Genomic DNA, 12,360 nt, shown 5'->3' with positions numbered 1-12,360 from the left:
CATTAACTCAATGACAAGGGGGAGAATTTAATTGCTTGAGAAGCAGGAAATCCAGAGTTAACCTTAATTCTGCCCTTTTGCATTTTCCTATTACAATTGGATCTTTCTTTACAAAATTGCAGAACACAATGTTTCAGATTTTCTGTAAATACAATAAAAGCGTAGGAGGTCCCCAAGAAGCTCTGCTTTACTTTTTAGAAAAGGTAACTGTCCCACTTCTTAGCAGGTGGCCATCTGCCTCTTCCTGCTCAGAGCTGAGAACTGCAGGCCATACAGCTAGCTGAAGGCTGCCAATCAGTCCTGAGGAGGACGGGTCTAAGGGACCACAGTTCAATTCAGTTACTTAGTTGTGTCTGACTCTTTGCGACCCCATGGACTGCAGCACGCCAGGCCTCCCTGTCCATCACCCACTCCCGGAGTCCACTTAAACTCATGTCCATTGAGTCAGTGATGCCATCCAACCATCTCATCCTCTGTCGTCCCCTTCTCCTCCCGCCTTCAATCTTTTCCAGCATCAGGATCTTTTCAAATGAATCAGCTCTTCGCATCAGGTGGCCAAAGTATTGGAGTTTCAGCTTCAACATCAGTCCTTCCAATGAATATTCAGGACTGATTTCCTTTAGGATGAACTGGTTGGATCTCCTTGCAGTCCAAGGGACTCTCAAGAGTCTTCTTCAACACCTCAGTTCAAAAGCATTAATTCTTCTGCGCTCAGCTTTCTTTATAGTCCAACTCTCACATCCATACATGACTACTGGAAAAACCATAGCCTTGACTAGACGGACCTCTGTTGGCAAAGTAATGTCTGGATCACACTGAATCACAAAAACTCAATACCTCAAACATCCCTAAGACATGAAGCCTATATCTGCAGGGAATGTTTGTCTACAGTGCTAAACATTCTTCCATCCTGTGCTCCATCCAATCCAAGAAGACACTTGGTCTCACCAGGGTAGTCTTTGTACCACCAGTGGAATTAACTCAACCGGTCCTTCTTATTCCATTCATACACATAATCTCATGGACATGAGTTTGAGCAAACTCCGTAAGTTGGTGATGGACAGGGAAGCCTGGCGTGCTGCAGTTCATGGGGTTGCAGAGTCGGACGTGATTGGGCAACTGAACTGACGCATAATCTTAACTACAAAGTACTAGTTTTCCTGGTTCCATTCAAAAATTGGCATATACATCTGGAGTGGACTAATCATAGAAGCCTTTCCCCATTTTCCACAACAGAATGTTTAAGAAGAAAGATGTCTCTTTTGAGTATTCCTTCCCTTACCACTTCTTTTCAATTCTTTCATCTGTCTTCACTCTTTACTTCAGCATGTTGGCATTTTTATAAAAGCAATTTACAATTATCAATTGGACAAGGAGGGTTTTCCTTGAAGACTGATTCTAGGATCGTTAACAGGACTTAAGGCACTGATGTGATCTAGGATCACTGACAAAGTCCGTTAGCAACAAATACTAGGGCCCTAGTTTCTTACCACTAGAGTATGCCTGAAAATATAAAAGCCAAAGACACAAAAATAACAACATTCCTGCTATTTGGACAGTGAGTTGGGGTGAAATTTTATCTAGATTCTTGACAACTGTTGCAAGCCAATACTCTAGTCAAAAAATGTATTCCTTGGGAAGTTTTTTTTTTTTTTCATTTCTTATTCTCCTAATAATCTATATACTGACCAGGTCAGCCCTAGATAGCTTATTTTGGTTATCACCTAAAAACACTAAATTAAGCATTAAAATATTTTTTTAAATGACACCAATTTTGGCACATGGTTAATTTGGTAATTATTTTATAGTACCGGTGAAAGTTTTCAACAAAAAGCAGATGCATGTAGCTTCTCCTGGATAAACTGACTCTGGCTTGATATTTACATAGAACTAGGAATTTCTGTCAGAGGTTTTATGAATAATCACTATGGTGATAGAGAGGGGACAGTAGGAGGGACAATACAAATAATCAAAATATTGAAATAAGGACAGTGATGGCAGGATAAATGCTGAAAAGAAATGAAACCGTCAGGAATCAGACATTGCTCAAGAGAGCAATTTTAGTTGAGAGGTAGAAAGATGATAATTCTGAAGTACTGGGTAGATGAGGTGTTCAGAAATGAAAGGATTCAAAAGTCAATTGGAAAAAGAAGAATTTGAAGACCTTCTTTGTATAGAAACTGAATCATGGCCTTCCTCATCAAAAAATAACTAGCAATATCAACAAAACACAATCCATTTTCAAAAAGTTAGCAAAAATGTCACTGCTGCTGCTGCTAAGTCGCTTCAGTCGTGTCCGACTCTGTGCGACCCCATAGACGGCAGCCCACCAGGCTCCCCCGTCCCTGGGATTCTCCAGGCAAGAACACTGGAGTAGGTTGCCATTTCCTTCTCCAATGCATGAAAGTGAAAAGTCAAAGTGAAGTCGCTGAGTCATGTCCGACTCTTAGCGACCCCATGGACTGCAGCTCACCAGGCTCTTCCATCCATGGGATTTTCCAGGCAAGAGTACTGGAGTGGGGTGCCATTGCCTTCTCTGAAAAATGTCACTAGCAGCACCAAACAAGGAAAGAGTACAGCCTGTGGCATAAACTTCAAAGAAAAAACTAAAGAAAGAAACATAACATTCCAAGACAGCCTCCAACCCTCCCTCTGCACCGCCCCCTCCATCATGCTTAGCTGTAGTGGTACTGGTGAATTGCCCAAACCCCACAAGTTCTCACAAATACCCACACATTTGGAAGAAACACAGGAATATCTTTTATTTTTCCTCTCTTTTTGTCTGTGGAGGGACTGAAAATGTTTGCTCAATTGAGATGAGCAAAACCTGGGAAATAAACAACTGAAGATGGTACTCTTATGAACTGTATGGGTTCTAGGGCTCCAAGCTGCATTGGAAGAACAATATTAATTGGGAGAATACCTGCAGTGGAAAAAGCAGCACCCAAATTAGGTGAAGAGAATCTTGGATGGGAAAACTTTAACAAAATTTCATGAGTTGGCGGAGCCAAATTCTTACAATAAAGGCTATACGCAGCTCCAGTGGAGCTCTTCTCCACCTCTCCATGCATAATATCCAAGCTTAAAACTAGAGCTCAGAGGGGAAGAAAAACATGTCTAAGAGAAATTGCAAAAGAAATCGAAGATAATGTTCCAATACATATGAGAATAAATACAGGATCAGGACTGTGCAACTCATGCTGAGAATGAGCAAGAAAAAAGTATGGCAACTGTGCAAACCAATACAGCAAAAACCCACATAAAGATAGAGCTAGAAATAAGAAGCATAATGTAAAAGACAAAGAATCCAGTCTTGAAGAAAACATAATCCAAGGCACAGAAGAAAATTCTCCACAAATGCTTTACACTAAAATATAAATTAAAAGAAAATAATAATAACATGGAATGGCGTTAGAGTGGCCGAGAAGAGCTATCCCACATCCAAGGTCAGAAGTGGCAGCTGTGCTTCGCTGGACCAGCCTTGAGGAGATAGCCCAGGTCCAGGGTCAGAGAAACCCCAGTAAGACGGTAGACACTGAGAGAGGGCATCAAAGGACAGACAGACAGAAAACACAATCTCAGACAACTAACCAATCTAGTCACATGGACCACAGCCTTGTCTAACTCGATGAAACTATAAGCCATGCTGTGTAGGGCCACCCATGACAGATGGGACATGGTGGAGAGTTCTGACAAAATATGGTCCACTGGAGAAGGGAATGGCAAACCACTTCAGTATTCTTGCCTTGAGAACCCCATGAACAGTATGAAAAGGCAAAAAGATAGGATATTGAGAGATGAACTCCCCAGGTTGGTAAGTACCCAATATACTACTGGAGATCAGCGGAGAAATAACTCCAGAAAGAACAAAGAGACAGAGCCAAAGCAAAAACAACACCCAGTTGTGGATGTGACTGGGGATAGGAGCAAGGTCCCATGCTGTAAAGAGCAATATTGCATAGGAACCTGGAATGTTAGGTGAAAAGACCCTGATGCTGGGAAAGATTGAAGCAGGAGGAGAAGGGGACAACAGAGGATGGGATGGTTGGATGGCATCACCAACTCAATGGACATGAGTTTGGGTAAACTCCAGGAGTTGGTGATAGACAGGGAAGTCCATGGGGTCGCAAAGAGCTGGACACGACTGAGCAACTGAACTGAATAAGAACATAAATTCAATGAAATGAAAACTCAAAGACAAGATGACAAAACAATAAAATGAGAGGAAGAGATTTCAAAGCAAAGGGAATAAATTAGGGACCAAAATAATACCACCATAGGAGCATTAATAAAATGGAAACATCAAGGAAAAGAATAGCCATTAAAGAAAAATAATAATACTGTTATAACAATAACATTAATAATAAAAATAATACTGCTTGAGATAAACATATTCTGTGAAGAACAAAAAGACAGAAGCAAATAACTAGAAAATAACATGTATGGAGGACAATGATGGTATGACAAAAATAACCAGTAACCTTGAAACTCAGCATCCTGTAAGGGAAAAAAAAAAATGAATGTGTTCAAAGATACAATTAAGATAATTTACTGAAACAAGGAAGAATAGATGTTGAGTCTAAAGATGCAGTGTTTTCCAGGGAAAAAACAAAACAAAACTGATGCAGACTCATGAACACCAAGTCACTTTGGATTAAATTAATAAACATCAAAGGTAAAGAATTCTTCTGTCATCTGAGTGGTATAAACAGGAAAAAACAGACTGACTTTAAAAGTTTCAACAGCAGTATTTAATGCCAGAAGGCAGTTGAGCAATAGCCACAATGTTCTGAGGAGATGAAAATATGACCCAAGAATATTATACCCAGCCAGTTTGTAATTCAAATATAAAGGCAACAGGCAAACATTCTCAAGCAACTTGAACTTCAATTTAACAAAGTGCTGAATCAAAAGAAAGCATTCATAAATATAGAAGCAGGGTAAAATGACTGTTAGTGAATAATGAAATCCTTTAAATACAGAACTAGGACTATACAACTGTGAAAATTACAGTAACATCACACAATATAAATGATATAAACATGAACTATGTAAAAATATTAATTAAGAAAAATCTAGAACCAGGAAAAAAGTAGTTGAAACATAACTACTGGTTGCCTCATCTTTTATATTAATGTTAACATAGGAGAATAAATTGACACTTTCTAAAATTAAGATATATATCTCAAAAGGAAAAAAAGAACAATTTCAACCTCTTAAAGATTTTTTGTAATTGTGTTTCTTAACTGTAGAAGAATCTTTTAGGAAATGATTTTTTATCTTTATTTTATCTTTATTTATTTATCTTAAGCTCAAGAAAGTCTTTTATATTCAGTTTAGTTTCTTTTTCATGTGTTAATTTCAAGTAAAGTAACATTTAAAACATTTTTTCATTAAAAGCACATAGTCTATTTTTATAAAACTATTTCTAAATACATCTATCTATAAATGTGTGTATGATCAGGCACGTAGGAAATGGCAACCCACTCCAGTATTCTTGCCTGGAAAAACCCCATGGACAGAGGAGCCTGGTGGGCTATAGTCCATGGGGTTGCAAAGAATCAGGCACTACTGAGCAACTAACCACACACACACACACACACACACACACACACACAACATATATAGAAAGATAGAAATGGATAAAAGAAATGCAACTTCTAGAATGATGTTCACCTACTATTAATTATAAGTATTTATGGACGGTGATATTTTGAATGATATTTACATTCATTGTATTTTTCTGTATTGTTTATTAAATTTTTTATAATGAGTATGTGTCAGTTGAAAGAGCAATAATTTCCACACTTACTGTGGGACTGGCAGAAGGACAGAAATAGAGATCAATAGAATTTAGAATTGAGAGGCCAGAAATAAACTCTTACATTTACGGTCAACTGATTTTCAACAAGGATGCCAAGACAATTCAGTGGAGGGAAAGACTAGTCTTTATGACAAAAATGGAAGTGAGACAACTGGATATTCACACAAAAAACAATGAAGCTGAGCCATCTACCTTACACCATATACAAAATTAACTCAAAATGGGTAGGAGACCTAACTATAAGAACTAGAATGACTAAGCTCTTAGAACAAACATAGGAGTAATTGGGCAAGACAATGTTTTTAAGTTATGTATCTGATAAGGAACTTGAGTCTAGAATGTATACTCTTACAACTCAATAATAAAAGACAACCCAAATGAAAAATCAGAAAAGGATTTCAACAGATATTTCTCCTAGGGCTTCCCAGGTGGTGCTAGTGGGTAAAGAACCTGCCTGCAAATGCAGGAGACATAAGAGCCACAGGTTCAGTCCTGGGTGGGGAAGATCCCCGGGAGGAGGGCATAGCAATCCACTGCGGTATTCTTGCCTGGAGAATCCCATAGATAGAAGAGCCTGGTGGGCTACAGAGCATAGGGTCGCAAAGAGTCAGACATGACTGAAGCAATTTAGCATATAGGCAGACATTTCTCAAAAAAAGATATACAAAAGTCCCATAAGTCCATGAAAAAATCCTCAACATAGTTACCAGAAAAATGCAAATTAAAACCACAGTGAAATACCATTCACACCCACTATGATGGCTATTATCAAAAAATAAAAGGACAAGTGCTGGTAAGGATGTGGAGAAACTGGAACCCTTGTGCACTGCTGGTGAGAAGGCAAAATAATGTAGCCCTTGTGGAAAAACAGCATGGCAGTTACTAAAAAAATTAAATCAGTATATAATATAGCAATTCCAGTTCTAGGTACATATTCAAAAGAATTGAAGGCAGGGACTCGAACACATATTTGTACACTAATGTTCACAGCAACATTATTCACAAGAGCCAAGAGGGGTAATTAATGGATGAGAGGATAAACCCAGTATAGTATATGTATACTACGGAAATATTGATTCTTAAAAAAGAATTAAGGGAATTAATTCCCTGGCGATCCAATGGTGAGGACTCTGTGCTTTCACTGCCAAGGGCTCAGGTTCAGTCCGTGGTTGGAGAGCTAAGATCCCACAAGCTATGTGATACGATCTAAATAAATAAAAACAAATAGGAAGAAAATTCTGATACATGCTATACAACATGGATGAAACTGGAAGGCATTTTGTTAACTCGAATAATCCAGATATAAAAGGACAAATATTATATTATTCCATTTGCATGAGGTGCCTATAATAGTCAAACTCAGAGACAGAAAATAGAATGTTGGTTGCTAGGGGCTGAGGGGAGGGAAGAATGTGGAGTTATTGTTTAATGGATACAAGTTTCATTTGGGGAAGATTAAAATGTTCTGGAGACATATGATGGTAATAGTTGACAACAATGTGAATGTACTTAATGCATTACCTATACACTTAAAATGGTTTAAATGATAATTTTCTTATGTATATTTCATCACAATTTAAGAGGTTAGAAAATAAAATTAAAAAAGAGAAATGAAGTACTGATACCTGCTACAACATGAACTTTGAAAATATGTTAAATGAAAGAAGCCAGTCACACAAGGCCACATATCATGTGACTCCATTTATACGGAATGTCCAGAATAGGCAAATCCATAGAGCCAGAAAGTGGGTGATTGGTTGTGTACAACTTGGGGGGAGGTGGAAGTTGGGCAGTGACTGCTAATAGGTGTGGGATCTCTTTTGGGGTGATAAAAGTGTTCTGGAATCAGCAGCAATGGTTGCACAATGTTATGGATATACTAAAAACTACTGACTGGTACACTTTAAAAGGGTGAATTTTATGGTATGTGAATTGTATCTCAATAAGGCTGTTATGAGAAAACAATAAAGCTATAATTCAAAAGAGTTAAACAAAAGTAAAATGGAAAGTTTGGTAGAGGGAGCATTAAGTGTTCCACGCAAAGCTGTTACGAGAATGGACACGGTAAACCTAACGCACTCCTTCAACTCTGCAGTATCTTGGTGAGAAGAGGTTTGGGTGGGTCAGTCCCCCAACCATATAAGACTCCTGAGCCAGTTTTCAAGCTCCCTTTCCTAATACATGTTTAGAATTACGCCCCCTTCATCTCAACCAAAGAATAAAAAGAGTGTGGAGACACGGAACAGCTATCTAGTCGTGTCACACTCATGCTATTCCTTGCATGTGTGTTTGGATTACACATGCACACCCTTTGCATCTAACATTGTGCACAATTTGACTTCAAAACTGTATATGAGCACAATTGTCACACACACACACACACACAAACACAACCGTCCAATCTGTGCTGAGACTGCATCCTTTATTCTCCATCAGCTACAAGTGCTGTTTTCAGCGCCTCTGCCTCTTTGATAACTTTCTCGCAATGTGCAGCTCAACCTAACACCTGGCTAAGCTGACAGAGGCTCTCTCTGACAGGCCAGGCTGTCTGAATATTTCAGCGTATCTTGTTTTTAAACTATTTATCAAATACATATGGTGCACATACTGTATGTGAATCAGTGACTGGTGAAATGAAGAGCATGGACTGGCCTTATTGAGCTTACGCACAGAATGGAAGGGAGAGAAAAGAAACAAATGAATCCGGAAAGGAAAATATAATTATGAAGAATGGTGATGGCAATGAAGACAATGAAAAGGGCAGCGGGGAGAGAAGAACAGGGTGGACGCATTTCTGTTCCGCGAGAGGGACTCTGGGATTGTGGTGTTGAAGCTAAGACAGAGGACGAGAAAGAGCCCACCTTGCAAAGCTCATTCCAGGTGGAGGAGAGACGGCAAATCGCTTTGTTTTTGGTTTTCAAGTTCACTTCAGGTGCAACTACCCACAGGCCTGTGCACACAGGACAGTTCTGGATTACAGCCTGTCCTAAAAGACCGGGTGATGACCCTCCCAGAAACACTTCTGTGTCCACTTCATTAACTTCCTATTTTTCCTATTGCACTGAAACGTAAATCTTTTCCCTACTTTTTAATACACAATCTAGTTACCACATGCCACACCCTCTCCAGCTGTATATCATGGAGTCAAGAGGACTCACTAATTACCTGAGAAAGAATCAGCTGCCCATGGAAAGTGTGCACAAACTTCCTTAAAAATGAAAAATAGGTGTCCTCTCCAAGTCTTTTGGCAAGGAACCGGAGAAGGAAATAGCCCTAGAAGGAAGGAAGGAGAAAAAAAAGATGCCCATCATGGGTTCATCGGAAAAATACTTAGAAAATCAACTCTAACTTACCCACCAGCAATTATGCTCACCTAGAACGTTTGGACTGACCTGCCCAGGCAGCCCTTTGCATTGTTACTAGTAGGGCTGGGTTTGGAGCTTAAGGAACAACTACTCTGTTTCAACCCATTTGTCACTGTCTCATTTGCCCTTAGCTTACATGAAACCTGGATGTCCATTACGGACAAATAGGGAAAAGGGGCCCAGCTCCTCTCTCCTTTAGCTATCAGAAAAGGATTTTACAAATTAAAATACTTAAAAAAAATCACTCTGTCTTCTAGTAGGAACCTGACAGCAATTTTAAGACTCTGCTCTTCAAAGCTGACGTGAAGCGGGGAGAAGGGAGGTACAGGGAAGGGAACAGTTCCCCTTCCTTTGATTCATGCTTCATGCTGGGTGTGAAATGCTTTAATTGTTGGACGATCAGAATCTGCTCAATCAAATGTCATTTACAATGTTGACGATATGTTTGTTTTGCCCCAACCTTGTTACTAACCTTCACTGTTCACATGTAAAATCTAAAAAGTCCTGGCTTTTGTCACTCAGGGAGGCTTACCTTTAAGTAATGAACCTGCATGAAGACCTTCTCCGGATTAAGCCCATGTCTGATGACAGACGATCCTGAGTCACTCACGTGGCCAGTTTTTTCTTTATTGGGTCTGAAATGATGCAGTAAAATTTTCTTTAAGTATAGCATATTCTTAACTACTTGGACCACAATATTGCCTTATTTCTTCTTTACAGAGTTGCCCAACAGTGTCAATTCTATTCAATAGTGCCAGGTAGACTTTTAAATGGTTTACGTTATAAATTCATATACTGAACAAGGAGGGACTTATATTTTGGGTTGGCAACCTGAGGTTGGCTATTGGCAATATTTTACATCACCTTATCCAAGATTAACGCTTGCCAGACCCTCAAGGAATCTAAGTTCCAATATGAATTATTTAAGAAACTATACACTTTTCTTTTGGTGGGAATGTTGGACTGGGAAACACAGTGGAAAATGTAGCTTTGCTTGGAAGAGTAAAGAACTTATATATTCCAAAAAATTCTGAAAGCCCCAATGTTATCCACTTCTCTTGATTTGCATTTAGTAATTAAGGCTCCTTTAAGAAATATTTGTACTCTGAAGCCATTTTAGAATCACAAAAGCAAAACAAGAAGAGGCATAGAGGCCCATGTTTTTAGAACAGAGAGAGACATTAGTAATCACATACTTTAACCTCCTCATTTCACAAATGAGAGAAATGGGCACCCAGAAATTAAGTCTGTATCCAAGGTCTCACAGCTTGTTTGGATTCATGGTGACATTAAGGATTGAAACCAGTCTTCTTACTGTCCATCAGAGTGTTTTCCATTAAGCTCTATGGTTTTAAATATTTTAAAAAATGTCCTTAATAAAATATAATTGTGTTACACTGACAATTCAACAACTAAATTCAAAGTAAGTGACAAAGCATTTACAGCTTTTAGCTGTTCGACAACCAGTCACTTATTGGACAAACTCTGAAGAGCATGTGCTGGGGTGAGGGGAAGGCAAGGGCTGGCACATCAGAAAGGCAAGAGGTTATTTTTACTTTTAGTTATATATTTGGTTTTTGTTGTTTTAAAATGTATTTTATTGACATCGAGTTGACTTACAATGCGTGTTAATGTCTGCTATACAGCAAAGTGATTCAGTTATACACACATATATATTTTTTTCATATTCTTTTCCACTATGGTTTAATTACAGGATATTGAATACAGTTCCCTATGCTATACAATAGCATCTTGTTGTTTATCCATTCTATAGATAATAGTTTGCACCTACTAACCCAAACTCCCAGTTCTTCCCTCCCTACTCTCCTTGGCAGCCACAAGTCTGTTCTATGTATCGTGAGTCTCTTTCTGATTCATAGATAAGTTCATTTGCGTCACACTTGAGATTCTGTATATACCACTACTACTGCTAAGTCGCTTCAGTCGTGTCCGACTCTGTGCGACCCCAGAGACGGCAGCCCACCAGACTCCCCCATCCCTGGGACTCTCCAGGCAAGAACACTGGAGTGGGTTGCCATTTCCTTCTCCAATGCATCAAAGTGAAAAGTGAAAGTGAAGTTGCTCAGTTGTGTCCGACTCTTAGCGACCCCATGGACTGCAGCCTACCAGGCTCCTCCGCCCACGGGATTTTCCAGGCAAGAGTACTGGAGTGGGGTGCCATTGCCTTCTCCAGATTCTGTATATAAGTAATATTATATGGTATTTGTCTTTCTTTCTGACTTACCTCACTTAGTATAATAATCTCTAGTTGCATCCATGTTGCTGCAAATGGCATTTTTTCATCTTTTATGGCTGAGTAGTATTTCACTGTATATATATATATATGGAGGGGTTATTTTTAAAAGCTAGTTGATCTTACAAAGTATATAGTCTTTATAATCTGAAAGACTTAGTGTTGACTCTCAAACCTACTCCTTATTACCTGTTACTTATTAGCAGGTAACTTAAATTCTCTAATCCTCAATTTATTGATTTGCAAAAATGGGAACAACTTTACCTATCTCCCCAGGGCCTGTGGGGAATAATTGAAATAATATATGAAAAGCCCTTCATGAGGGCAAGGGATACATTACTCAATAACTTAATAAAACTTTCTAAAGTCATTAGCAGTAAGTCTTGCTGAATTCAAGGTTGGTCATCAGACGTTAGAGGCAGTAGATTTCAATGGTTCATGCCCTTAATCCTCTGTGCCCACCGACACAAAAACGGAAGGGTACTGGATCTGAACAGCAGTGCCCGAAGATGACCCAACTGCCAAACTAGTCCCTTTGCAGTGTGCTCTAGCTGCCTAGCAAAGAATCCATGATTAAGTCTCTGCTGAATATTCGAATTCATTATCCCAGCAGACACAAGGCTCAGAACCAGCAGATACCTAAAGAGAGATGATGACGACCAGCCACTAGAGTGAATGTGCATAGTCTGAATTTTTCTACTGGATTCCTAGACATGACCATACTTGCAGGAATAACTGTTTAGTCCCTTTCATCTTCATTTAAGACTCCACTGAAAAGCATTAGCTTTATTCCTGCTCTCAAGTTTTTCCCGGAGTTGAATGTTTATTTTATAAAGAAAGCCGTGCTGGCTTTGATAGGAAAGCCCACCAGCCAGAGCCTTGGGGGGAAGGAAGACTTCTCAGAGTCAGCCTGAATT

General features: G+C 39.2%; 1 protein-coding gene across 19 annotated transcripts in view; it reads right to left on the bottom strand.

The window, feature by feature from the left end:
* AOPEP (aminopeptidase O (putative)) overlaps positions 1–12,360 on the bottom strand; it is a 422,437-nt gene that overhangs the window by 122,548 nt on the left and 287,529 nt on the right. For all 19 annotated transcript variants that reach the window (XR_011567945.1, XR_011567946.1, XM_070794246.1 and 16 more), the window contains 2 exons: positions 9,722–9,824; positions 8,990–9,097 (listed from right to left, as the gene is read on the bottom strand). Coding sequence is in view for 17 of the 19 variants with exons in the window: in XM_070794246.1 (XP_070650347.1) it covers positions 8,990–9,097; positions 9,722–9,824 (211 nt within the window). In the remaining 2 variants the exon portion in view is untranslated. The remainder of the gene's footprint in view (positions 1–8,989; positions 9,098–9,721; positions 9,825–12,360) is intronic.

This window comes from Bos indicus, chromosome 8 (assembly GCF_029378745.1).
Source record: "Bos indicus isolate NIAB-ARS_2022 breed Sahiwal x Tharparkar chromosome 8, NIAB-ARS_B.indTharparkar_mat_pri_1.0, whole genome shotgun sequence".
Taxonomy (NCBI): domain Eukaryota; kingdom Metazoa; phylum Chordata; class Mammalia; order Artiodactyla; family Bovidae; genus Bos; species Bos indicus.
Note: the sequence above shows the minus strand (reverse complement) of the source record. Positions and strands in the feature narration are given on the sequence as shown.